The 14,089-nt window shown below is 36.2% G+C and overlaps 1 pseudogene and 2 gene segments (V, D, J or C); all 3 read left to right on the plus strand.

Moving 5' to 3' along the window:
- The first annotated feature begins 4,820 nt into the window (after positions 1-4,820).
- On the plus strand, positions 4,821-5,379 carry LOC125263421. The segment is given in 2 exon segments: positions 4,821-4,885; positions 4,993-5,379. Coding segments are annotated over 2 exon segments (351 nt in total).
- Positions 5,380-5,977: 598 nt separating this feature from the next.
- Positions 5,978-6,601, plus strand: LOC125262611. The segment is given in 2 exon segments: positions 5,978-6,106; positions 6,204-6,601. Coding segments are annotated over 2 exon segments (441 nt in total).
- Positions 6,602-8,398: 1,797 nt separating this feature from the next.
- Positions 8,399-9,301, plus strand: LOC125263410 (annotated as a pseudogene).
- Positions 9,302-14,089: the final 4,788 nt, after the last annotated feature.

Genomic DNA, 14,089 nt, shown 5'->3' on the forward strand with positions numbered 1-14,089 from the left:
GGCACCTCCATGTCATTATTAATATTGCCTGCTATATTTGCTTCTTATTTATTAAATCCAGGCAATTGGTTGATGAAACATTGATTAAAATTAAGATACAATTTTTACAAAACGAAATTCACTTTAAATAAAGGGTTTCTACAAAACAAAACTTAATGAAGTGTTTAAAATCATGTCTGACCCATTCCATGTGTCCCGATATATTGCGCATGATGCTTCTTTCTCATGCTGTTCACTTTTCATAATCAAATAGATTAAATTTAAAAATAACATTATAATAGGCCTATTTAAACATAAATATTAAACTAAATACGTATTTAATGGCTACCAACACGTATACAGTACAGAGAAATTGCATGTCCATTTCATTTATTTTAAATATTCAATATTGGGGGCATTTTTTTTAAAGTAAAAAACAATAGTTACTTTCCCTGGTAATTAGTTCCTTTTATAACAATGTAACTCGGTTATTAACTCATTTACTATTTGTGAGAAGTAACTAATAACTATAACTAATTACTTTTTTAATAACGTGCACTGCATTTGACACACAAGATTCACAGAAAAGAAAAGACAGAAATGCGCAGCAATATCAAGTTCCCTTTCACTCTTGAACAAACAATAACACACAGAATTATGCCTGTTTTGTCAAGTATCCTCATTAGAGCAGTCTTAAAAGAGTTAAATAACGTCTTAAATGAACTTAAAGAGTTGTGAGAAAATGAGATGCGTGTCACATCAGCGGGAGCTCTTAAAGTGACAGCAGCCTAATAAACCAGTTACTGTGATGTCTGTCATTAATGTTCATCAAAGAACAAAGCCAACAGAGACAATTGCTTTAATAAGGCTTATGTTTAATTTATAATTTATGCAGAGAAGACTGCATAAAGTGTTTGATAAATTTATTCAATTACTATATATTTCCTACCTGTCTAAAAGGTAGGAAATATATGGATACATTTATTTGGGCCAGGCCACAGATACATTTTTTTTAAGCTGTTGCTTTAAGTTGTTTCTACATTAATTTGGAGAGTAACGGTAAAATTATTACAATATTAAAGAGGGAAGAAGAGTCAGGGGCCTCCAACATAAATTATGCCTAGGGCCTCCAAATGTCTAGAACCGGCCCTGGCTACGGGGCAAGCATGTACTGGTCCGTACAGACAACACTGCAACCGTTGCGTACATCAACCGTCAAGGTGGTCTACACTCCTGTTGCATGTCACAACTCACCCGCCATCTCCTCCTCTGGAGTCAGAAGCATCTGAGGTCGCTTCGTGCCATTCACGTCCCCGGTGTGCTCAACTGTGTGGCCGACGAGCTATCACGAGCTGCGATGCCAGGAGAGCGGTGACTCCACCCCCAGGTGGTCCAGTTGATCTGGAGAGAGTTCGGAGAGGCTCAGGTAGACCTGTTTGCCTCAACAGAAACCTCCCACTGCCAGCTGTTTTACTCCCTGTCCAAGGGAACACTCGGGACAGATGCACAGGCACACAGCTGGCCCGGGGCCTTCACAAATATGCGTTTCCCCAGCCAGAGCCCTGACTTAAACCCAATTGAGCATCTCTGGAGAGACCTAAAAATGGCTGTCCACCAACGTTTACCATCCAACCTGACAGAACTGGAGAGGATCTGCAAGGAGGAATGGCAGAGGATCCCCAAATCCAGGTGTGAAAAACTTGTTGCATCTTTCCCAAAAAGACTCATGGCTGTATTAGATCAAAAGGGTGCTTCTACTAAATACTGAGCAAAGGGTCTGAATACTTAGGACCATGTGATATTTCAGTTTTTCTTTTTTAATAAATCTGCAAAAATGTCAACAATTCTGTGTTTTTCTGTCAATATGGGGTGCTGTGTGTACATTAATTAGGAAAAAATGAACTTAAATGATTTTAGCAAATGGCTGCAATATAACAAGGGGGTCTGAATACTTTCCGTACCCACTGTATATATATATATATATATAATTCAGTAAATATATTATATATATATATAATTCAGTAAATATATTTGTTTGACAGGGAAGCTGTGCGGAAAAAAATAATATATAACAACATTAAAAATGAATTCAAACAAAAGTAATTTTAATTAAATTTTATGAACCACATAACATACTTTATCAGTAGAAAAAAAAATTATAATCTCCTTATATAGAACCTTTTTGGTTTAAATGGTTCTTTAAATTTGAGTCAAGACATTCTTTAAAGAACCGCACATTTTTCCTTTGAATGCAGCACATGGTTAACAGCCATGTATCACAGAGTCCTGAAGTTCAACTGTGCATTGAAAGGTATTGGAGGCAACTATATGGCAAGTAGTTCAATGTTTTGAATGAAGATAAAACACAGTTCTCACTATACAAAATACTAAATTTAGGACATGCAACTTCGTGTGATACGTTAAATTATTAAGGAACTTGAGGATTTTGCAGTTCTCCCTAAAATGTTTGATGAATCTTTCTAACTACGCTTATTTTACCAATACTTTCATTAGACACTGGAATCAGATGAACTCAACAGACAAGTTAAATTATATGTTTATTAAACATTCTTATATGTTAACAAAAAATGCCTTATAGTGCTTATAATGTGCCTATCCAGTGTGTTTTCTTCATCTATTTGATCACATATGTTGTCCTTTTATGTGCACGCTTAAAGAAATCCATAGAAATAGGGCAGAATGTTGTGTTAATTTCATGGATTTTTTTGTATTTATTTATTTGTTTTTACAGGTGTTTTACCTGTATTTTGAATTTTTGTATTAGCGAATTTTCAAAACAAAACACATGAAATATAGAAAGGCTTTATAAGACTTACAGGAAGCCCAGACTAAAAAAAATATGTTTTTAATTTAGATTTAAAACTATTAATGTTTTCAGCATGTTCTCTGGAAGGCTGATCCAGAGGCAAACGGCTAAAAGCAGCATCAGCAATTTTTTTTTTAGTTCTACTATGAGTACAGTTAGAAGAAAAGAATCAGAAGATGTAAGAGTCCTTCTAGGCTCATATACTGTAAGCGTGTTTGAAAGATCTGGAGTAAATCCATGCAATGCCTTATAAACTAATACAATTTTTAAAATCGATACGAAAACTAACAGGTAACCAGTGTAATGACTTTAATACTGGTGTAATGTAGTCTCTCTTTTTAGCTTTTGTCAATAGCAATTCGAGCAGCAGTATTTTGGATTAATTGTAGTTGGTTAATTGTATTTTTTGGTAGACCAGTAAGAAGGGCATAACAAGAGTCAAGCTGGCTAGTTATAAATGGATGCATTAATTTTTCTGTGTTGCTCAGAGAGAGAAATGGTCTGCACATATGTGGAAGGAGGAGTTCATGCAAAACTGATTGTTTTTTTTGGGGGGGGGGGTTTTGTTTTCTCTTCTTAAGCTGCAATTGTAAGATGTCTGTATTCGCTGACAGCACAGATCCAATTACTGAGGAGGAAAATTAATTGACAATGACAATATTAATTCACTCACTCTTGCTAATATTATTTTCAAATGGTCAGTAAATAATGCCATACATGGGATTACGTTTCATTTACTGTTGTCTGCTTTAGATTCTGGAAATGTTTTAGTGTCTTCATTTTGTTTCTGCTCCACAGATATTCATTGTCAGACCTTCACTCAGTCTCAGGCTGTGGTAAAAAGACGTGGTGAATCTTTTCGGTTGGTCTGTACCGCCTCTGATTTTTTTATTCATCTGCTGTGCTGCAGCTGTTGTGAGAGAAATCCCTGGAAAAGGACCGGAGTGGATTGCATTTATCCATGTATCCAGTTCTCAAATCTTCTATTCCCAGTCAGTCCAGGGAAGGTTCACAGTGTCCAGAGATGACTCCAGAGGTCAGCTGTACCTACAGATGGACAGCCTTAATAATGAAGACACTGCTGTGTATTATTGTGCTATAGCACAGTGACTGAGTTCAGGGTCAAAGCAATACAAAAACCACTTCCTCACTCCCGTATATTGCTGATGCTGGAAAACTCAAATCTAGTGTTTATGAAACAACCAGTTCTGGTTCTCGAAACTGATTGGTCAAGCAGACTGAAAGTGCTGATATACAGACCATGATCACTGAGGCTTTTCACCATTTGTATCACCCTGCTTGTTTGCGTGTGAGTCTGTGCATTAGTGCTGCAGATTTTTCTGACTCTTTCTGCAGTTTATATTATTACACCAGTAGGTGGCGACAAGTGACTGTCTTCATGAGTGAGTGACTAGTGATTCCCTCAGCATCAAAACAGCTGGTTTGAGATGTGCACACAATGGTTCTGCTATGGTGTTGACAGAGCAAAAACAAAGTAACTGGCAATATCTTGTCTAAACTGTAAGTTACTCAGTATTAACTTATTTATTGAACTGCTGTATACAAGTAAAAACAAACAAACAAACAAACAAAATTAAAGTAAAATATGTTTTTCCTATATATCAGCATGCCTATCTTTGGCCTTTTTAGAAATATACAGTTCTGCTTAAATATAATGTTGTACCTAATATTTTATTGTTCTATGTAATTCAGTTGAAAAACAGAGAAGACAATTTTCATGGAAAATTGTGCATTTTATTGCAAATGTGCATTTTATTCATTAAATACCAAGGATTACACTTAATTTGTTTGTTGAATCTATAAACAGGCCTTTACACCAAACGATTCAAAGGCTTATCTGTATTTTAAGAATACATTAATCACATCTAGCATCTAAATTATTAAATGGTAAAAGCATTGATGTTTTACATCCAAGACAACTGGATGTCTTTATGCAAATTCTCCATCTGCTCAATGTACTAAAGTGAAGCGTGCCTGGGGGTCAGAAGGAAAAATTCACATCATCTTAAATCATGATCCTCTCATCAGCTCTACTCCTGCTGGCAGCAGCTTCATCCTGTGAGCTTCAATGATGGCTTATTTAAACTTGAAAGCAATGAAATAAGACATATTTAATAACACATTATTTAATTTTTTTTTTTTTTTTTTTTTTTTTTTCTTTTCAGGTGGTGTTTACTGTGTTGAGCTCACTCAACCTCCATCTATGGTTGTGAAACCTCAAGAATCATTTTCCATCTCCTGCAGGATTTCAGAATCAAGCTATTGCATTAACTGGATACGTCAACCCACTGGAAAAGCTCTGGAATGGCTGGGATATCTTTGTGATGGTGGTGGCACTGGCACTACAGACTCAGTAAAAAACAAGATCAGTTTCACCCAGGACACGTCCAAAAACACAGTGTTTCTACAGGGAAATAATTTTCAGACTGAAGACACAGCTGTGTATTACTGTGCCAGATACACACTGTGACTAAACAAGACACATCTCTGTACAAAAACAAAATACACAGCAGTTTAACTGGTTAATTAAGTCAAAATATTATTTAACATGACTGAATACATGACTATACCAACAGAACTCATTTTTTATGGTTAAGATCATATACAAATAATTCTTTAACAAGTAACAACTGTATATATATATATATATATATATATATATATATATATATACATACATATATAAAGTGTACTATATACACTTTATATATATACGTATATAAAGTGTACTATATACACTGATCTTGCAAATTATGCAATAGATGTATGCAATACATAAATATGTTTACAGCTTACTGTCCTGCTGATACCTATCCTCATGACTCTTACAAAAGAGCCTTTGTTATACATGACTCACAAAACATCTCCTTAAATGTTCATGTTTCTCCATAACTTACTTCCTCTGGTCCTACAAACAATTCACATTAAAAAGTCAATATGTACATTAGATGTTTTCTTTGGATAAAATGTGTCAGTAGTAGCAAGATATTTACACTATAAATATGAATAAACGTGTATCTTGCTTCTCTTTGAGACATTATTTTATAAATCAAGAATATAATGTCAGACAACTAAATTTGCATCATTGTTAATAATTATCATACAAACTATTGACGGATACATTTTACGTCAATGCAAATCTTCACCCTTCTCTCATGTAAACAGGAGCACACAGACATAATAAAGGCTCTTAGTGTTTTACAGAGCCACAGTGCAGTGAAAATACAACCAGAATCATGGACTGCATTTCCATACTGCTGGTTTTGGCAACTGCACCCTGTGAGTATCTTCAGCTCAACACAAAAAACTAATAAACACAAAAAACTAATAAATCAAAGTTCAATTTGTATTACTAAAAATGCTTTAATGATTGTAGGTCTTTTCTGTATTGAGCTGAATCAGCCTCCTGTCATGGTAGTAAAACCAGGAGAAACATTTACCATCGCCTGTAAGATCACTGGATATTCAGCTTCAGGCGGTGGCTACAATACAAACTGGATCAGACATTCAAGTGGAAAACCAATGGAATGGATTGGCTGGTTCTACACTTCCAGTAGCAATGGTGTCAAAGATTCACTGAAAAATAAGATCAGTTTCTCATCTGAATCCTCCAGCAACGCAGTCATTTTAACAGGACAAAACTTTAACACTGAAGACACAGCTGTGTATTATTGTGCTCGCCATACACTGTGCCACAAACTGCCACAGGACCTGCACAAAAACCTCTCTCTTAATGAAGACATTTTCAATAAAAAGCTTTATTTGGTGACATAATATTAGACCCTTCAGACTTTTAGTATAGCTTATGAAAAAAACCAAAGTTTGTACACTCAAAAAAATTATACGTTGGATTTACTTAGTTACATAGTTATGTTGCATTTAATTAACATTATTTATTTCAGTTAACTTAAAGGGTTAGTTCTCCCAAAAATGAAAATTCAGTCATTAATTACTCACCCTCATGTCCTTCCACACCTGTAAGACCTTCGTTAATCTTCAGAACACAAATTATTTTTGATAAAATCCAATGGCTCAGTGTGGCCTGCATTGCCAGCAATAACACTCCCCTTTTCAATGCCCAGAAAGCTACTAAAGACATATTTAAAACAGTTCATGTGGCTCAACCTTAATATTATAAAGCGACAAGAATACTTTTTGTGCGCCAAAAATAACAAAATAGTAACTTTATTCCACATTATCTAGTGATGGCGATTTCAAACACTGCTTCATGAAGCTTTGAAGCTTTACGAATCTTTTGTTTCGAATCAGTGGTTCAGAGCACCAAATTCATGTGATTTCAGTAAACGAGGCTTTGTTACGTCACGTGACTTTGGCAGTTTGATACGCGCTCCGAACCAATGCATCGAAACAAAAGAATAGAAAAGCTTTGAAGCTTCATGAAGCAGTGTTTTGAAGTCACCCATCACTAGATATTGTTGAATAAAGTTGCTTTTTTTTTTTTTTTTTTTTTTCGAGAGAGAGTCGCTTTATAATAATAAGGTTGAACCACTGTTGTCACATGAACTGTTTTAAAAATGTCTTTACCTTTCTGGGCATCTCAAAGTGTTAATTATCTTGCTGGCAATGGAGACCTCACTGAGCCATCAGATTTTATTAAAAATAATTTGTGTTCTGAAGATGAATGAAGGTCTTACAGGTGTGGAATGACATGAGGGTGAGTAATAAATGACAGTAATGACAATTTTCACTTTTGGTGAACTAACCCTTTAAATTTCTTAATTGAACTAAGGCCTAATTCTGGCTTAGTCTAAGCCCTGTCTGTGAAACCAGGCATTAGTATTCCCTGTTCAGCACAAGCTTTTGTTTTCTTTTGATATATTTCTATTTTTCCCCTTTGTTCATGTTTTTTATTCTAGTTCAAGTGTTTTTGCTCTAGTTCTGTCTACTCTTAATTTTGGTTTTGTCTTTTGATTTAGATTTTATTGCTTATTTATTTTCTCTCTAGTTCTCTGCAAGGTAGCAGTCTTGTTATATATATATATATATATTGTTATATTGTTATATTGTTTATTTCTATTTTTTACTTTGCTAGATCCAGTATTAGTGTAGTTCTTTATTTTGTTTCTCATTTGCCTGATTTTTTTTGTTGTCTCTTGTTTTGCTTGTTTTGTCATGCCGTGTACGTCTCGTATTGGTTCCTGACTGCTCCTTCTGCCTGGCAGCTAGACCGGTTTATAGTCTGTGTGCAGCAAGTATCAGATCTCTGCATCATTGTGCCTTGCCCTGTCTTAACCACCATCTGGCCCAGTTACGTCCTCAGTAGTTCTTCGACCTGTTGACTTCCAGAGCTGGTTCCAGCAGTCAACATTAGCTGTCCTGTCATTGTTTATTGTTGGCTCTTCTGTTTGGACTGTTCCTGCCTCACCCTTTCTTGTGCCGTGCTTTAATAAACATCACCCCCACTCATTCTTCATCTGGGTCCTCCCTTTCAGAACCCTTAACAGAATACACATTATAGTACACCCATCATTACTGCCAACATTGTCTTCTGAATGAAATGTGAAAAAAAAGAGCCCATAATACAAATTGAAAATATGTAGATACTCTGGGTTGCATATGCAGAGCTGTATGCAAATATTCCTCTTCCTCCTTTTTCTTTGAGTATTAAGATGAAAAGAAACAGCTTGCTCTCTCACTCCTCAAACCATGGTCTCCTCATCTCTCTGGTTGTTTCTGCTGCTAGCAGCTGTCTCTCGTAAGTCTCCATAGTTTTTACAGAAATAATTCATAATAAAAATTACATATGATATTACATAAAAATTACATAATTCATAATAAAAAATTATATGGTTATAGTAATTTTTTCCATGTATCTAACATGTCAGATCATCGTTTTTTCCCTTAGGTGTCCACTGTGTTGAACTGACCCAGACTGATTTTGTGGGTCTTGAGGCCTGGTCAGGGTTTGACACTGTCCTGTAAGATCTCTGGATATTCAGTGACTGACAGCTACTGCACTGGCTTCATACGACAGGCTGCAGGAAAAGCTCTGGAATGGGTTGGAATGATATGTGGTGATGGTAGCACATATTACAGTGATAAACTGAAAAGTAGATATCAAGTTAGCAGAGACACTTCCAGCAGCACAGTGACTCTACAAGGACAGAATATGCAGACTGAGGACACAGCTGTGTATTACTGCGCCAGAGAGTCACAGTGACACAGAGCAGTTACTGCCTTGTTCAAAAACAACATTGTCACTCACAACACAAATAGTTTCAGTTCCAGATTACATTCAATCATCAAAAAATGACAGTACAACCTTTGAAATTTGTTAGTAAAAGTTTAAATAGAGATTTTTTATTTTTAAATGCGCAAATATTTCATTCATATTTCTGTCTTCTCTACTTGTCACTCAAAGCTCAGTTCACGGACATAATCCTGTCTTCTGATAATTGTGTTATGAGTGAATTCTTGACATTTTACAAGAGGGCGCACTGTTCTCACATGTACTTAAATCATGGTAAATACAATATGAGTCTCAGTAGAAGGATTCTCATTATTTCATGATAGTGAAGTCTCTTTTTATGAATTATAAATAGAACTCAATCTTCAGACAGTCTAAAATAGATATAATTGCTGATACTGTCATCACTGAATTATTTATTTATTGATCCATTCTCATGAAGCTCATGACTATGAAAGCTTGATTAACCATTAACTTCTTTTTCCAGAGTAATGCTAATAGTGCACGTTTGATGTTTGTATCTGTAACTAAAGTGTGTGTTGTATTTCTGTTTCTGAGAGCAGATTTTCTACTTACTGAACACAGCACAACTTAAGAAAATATTTATTGCCTGTACAGTGACTAAATTTAAGGCATTCAGTGTTTATTCCAGGATACTAGAAGTAAACTGAATCTGAAAGGCCTTAGATATCACTTGACATTTGACTTGACATTTGATATTCAACAGTGCTTTGATCTGCCTGCATTGACACTATTCTTTAAGAGCTGCTGTGCAGCCAAAATTATGTACCAGTTATCAATGTAAAGCTGCTTTGATACAATCTGCATTGTAAAAAGCGCTATATAAATAAAGGTGACTTGACTTGACTTGACTTAGATATCAGAATAGAATAAAGACCAGAAAAAGGGCTATATTTACTAAAAATAAATAAATAAATAAATAAAGGAAAAGAAATGTGTGGTCATATCTATCTCTTAGCAAGGTAATTTTAGCAACATGTTTCACTTTAAATAATATTAATAATTACTAATATCGAAACAGAGACATGGGGGGGGGGGGTTGCCCCTCAGGAAACACCTGTGTTTGGTTATTGCCTCTAAGAAAATAAGTGAATTTGCATGTATAGTTTCATAAGTCTTGTTTAAAAACTATAACTATAAAGCATATGGGAAACTACTAAAATACATTTTGTTATCTATTTAGCTATCTATTACCATACTCAAACATAAATGGAAATCAGTACAATCAAGAAATGGTAATTTGAAGTCTTCTCAGCAAATGATATCAGAATCAAATTAAGTGACCCTGATGACTATAAAATAATTTTAGAAAAGATCATACATTTTTAATTGAAATACCACTAATCAAACTAAAATGATTGTGATGTTTTAATAAAACTGAAGATGATTAATTGCACCTCATTTGTATTTCTGCCTTCAGTCTTTCCATCTCCCTCCACTGTATGAGTTTCTCTGAGTTCTATTTATGTTGACTTTAGGTTGATAAAAGTCGTATTCACTGCTTTCTGACCTACGATCATAAGAATTTTGGGGTTTTGATTTTTGCCATTCAATGTTGTCAAATGATATTTCAGAGGATAAAGAAGTGCCAAAATTATAAGAAACTGCTCAGGGATGCCCAGATAAATTATGGAAGACTCCAAGAACCCATGAAGACTAATAAGATGGTTAGAGCAATGAATGTTATGATCACGGCCGCTGTGTTGGTCCTACTGCACGTTGGCTGTACTTCTGAGCTTCCACACTGTCTCCCTCATTCATCTTGCTTCTCGCCTAAAAAAAATTGAGGAAAACCATATTGAGTAAATCTGAGAATAGACTAACATGTTGTTCCAAACACATGTCTGCACAAAAATATCAAAGTAGTGAGACCCAGAAACACGCAGTTACAAAACATGATGATGAACACAGCAGCATGTGGTCTTTTCCTTTAAATCTCACCCTCACAAAGAGGACTTTATGTGTTTGTGTGTTATAAAAACTTACATTAATGCTCAAATAATGTGATTTAGACCACAAATCATGAAGGACACAGAGTGAGATGTTGCAAGAAATTGTTCAATCCAAGTTGTCCTAAACATGAAACATGAGACATGCTTCAAAATAATTCATAAGGCTACAGCGTAAAGTGTCTTTCCCTCCTGTCAGATGCATGTTATTTAATGCATTTGAGACTGGTTTTCCTCAGTGCAACTACTGTACATCTTATGTTTGTGTCAAATTCACTGAGTAAATGATTTGAGTAATACAAGTAAATTTCGTACTCATTCTTGAGTAAATGACACTCATTAATATAGTCACTTATATGTCACCACCTACTGGTGTAAAAATGTAACTTGGAGAAAGTTCTTCAAACATATGTAGGTACAAACAAGCAGTGAGTCAGTGACAAGCTGGAGTTCATGCAAAACTGTTATGCACATTTCCTATAAGCTGCATTGTATGTTTTAAATGTTCTAAATGTTTGATGCTAGCTTCCAGAAACTCACCCATTTGTGGACTTTATGACCTATTTTCATTCTGTATGGTAAAACTTTGTCATTTTTTAAGCTACAGCCACAAAGCTATACACAAGTAGGGCTGGTAACACAATGACATGATTTTATATGTGCAAAAGTGTGCATTATAGCATAACAGGTTCATTCCACAAAGATACCTACACTATACTGCCAAAAGTATTGGGACACCCCTCCAAATCATTGAATTCAGGTGTTCCAATCACTTCCATGGCCACAGGTGTATAAAATCAAGCACCTAGGCATGCAGACTGCTTCTGTAAACATTTGTGAAAGAATGGGTCGCTCTCAGGAGCTCAGTGAATTCAAGTGTGGTGATAGGTTGCCACCTGTGCAATAAGTCCTTTCGTGAAATTTCCTCACTACTAAATATTCCATAGTCAACTGTGAGTGGTATCATAACAAAGTGGAAGCAATTGGGAACAACAGCAACTCAGCCACGTAAAATCACAGAGTGGGGTCAGTTGCCGACTTTCTGCAGAGTCAATAGTTACAGACCTCCAAACTTCGTGTGGCCTTCAGATTAGCTCAAGAACAGTGCGTAGAGAGCTTCATGGAATGGGTTTCCATGGCCGAGCAGCTGCATCCAAGCCTTACATCACCAAGTGCAATGCAAAGCATAGGATGCAGTGGTGTAAAGCACGCCGTCACTGGACTCTAGAGCAGTGGAGACGTATTTTCTGGAGTGATGAATCATGCTTCTCTGTCTGGCAATCCGATGGACGAGTCTGGGTTTGGTAGTTGCCAGGAGAATGGTACTTGCCTGACTGCATTGTGCCAAGTGTAAAGTTTGGTGGAGGGGGATTATGGTGTGGGGTTGTTTTTCAGGGGTTGGGCTTGGCCCCTTAGTTCCAGTGAAAGGAACTCTTAATACTTCAGCATACCAAGACATTTTGGACAATTCCATGCTCCCAACTTTGTGATGACACTTTGGGGATGGCCCCTTCCTGTTCTAATATAACTGCGCACCAGTGCACAAATCAAGGTCCATAAAGACATGGATGAGTGAGTTTGGTGTGGAGGAACTTGACTGGCCTGCACAGAGTCATGACCTCAACCCGATAGAACACCTTTGGGATGAATTAGAGTGGAGACTGTGAGCCAGGCCCTCTCGCCAACATCACTGCCTGACCTCAAAAATGCGCTTCTAGAAGAATGGTCAAAAATTCCCATAAACACACTCCTAAACCTTGTGGAAAACCTTCCCAGAAGAGTTGAAGCTGTTATAGCTGCAAAGAGTGGGCCAACTCCATATTAAACCCTACGGATTAAGAATGGGATGTCATTAAAGTTCATGTGCATTTAAAGGCAGGCATCCCAAAACTTCTGGCAATATAGTGTATGTCTTTGGTGGAATTTAAAAAAAAAAAAAAATAATTTGCAGAAAGTGTCTCTAAAAAATCTTATATTAATGCACAGACAAGAGGAGTGATTTGATCAATGAAAAGTCCCAGTGCTGCTGGGCTGTATGACATTCCTAGAAATGATCTGAGGACTGGAACTTACTGTTGTATAAATATAGACAGTATATGATAATTAATTCTTCAAAGACTTTAAAATGAGAACATTCTGTATACAGACTCAAATGGTCAGACTAAGTTCATTTTGAATCTTAATAAACATCCACAGCTTTCAAATATAGATTAAAACCAAATTACAATGAATTCCTGAAGAGGCCAGTAACCAGTTGTAAGTGCATGTACAATATCAGAAAACGTATCTATTCAAATTATCTGAGTAAGCAGAAAAAAAAGAAAACGTTCAGTGAATAGAAATGTTTCATCCAAATCTAATGACAAATATGATTGAATCAAGTCAGTTTAATGAGAAAAGCATTGTTGTTTACATCTTGCACAACTGAATGGCTGTATGCAAATCTTCCATCTGCTTTTTGTACAAAAGTGAAGTGTGTGTGTGTGTCTGTTGGTCTTTAGGAGGTCAAATTACATTCACTTCATCACCAAATCATGATCCTCTCATCAGCTCTTCTACTTCTGGCAGCAGCTGCATCCTGTGAGCTTCACTGATAAAGCACTAAAATGTTTTGAAGCATAACTAATAATATCATATTCGTCCATTGTTGTTTTCAAGTAGCGTTTACTGTGTTGATCTCACTCAACCTCCATCTATGGTTGTGAAACCTCAAGAATCATTTTCCATCTCCAGCAGGATTCAGAATCAAGCTATTGCATTCACTGGATACGTCAACCCACTGGAAAAGCTCTGGAATGGCTGAGATATCTTTGTAATGGTGGTAGCAATAATATAAAAAAACTCAGTCACAAAACACAAGATCAGTTTCACCCAGGACACGTCCAAAAACGTCTCGGTTACGTATGTAACCCTCGTTCCCTGAAGGAGGGAACGGAGACGTACGTCAGTAGTGACCGACGAATTGGGATATCGCTTAGAGAGCCCTATCATCTTCGTGTAAACTAAAACAAGCCAATGGAATTGGCGTGCGATATTTGCATAATGCGCACCGCCCCCGACAGGTGTATATAAATAGGAAGCGGA

This window comes from Megalobrama amblycephala, linkage group LG2 (genome assembly GCF_018812025.1).
Source record: "Megalobrama amblycephala isolate DHTTF-2021 linkage group LG2, ASM1881202v1, whole genome shotgun sequence".
NCBI lineage: Eukaryota > Metazoa > Chordata > Actinopteri > Cypriniformes > Xenocyprididae > Megalobrama > Megalobrama amblycephala.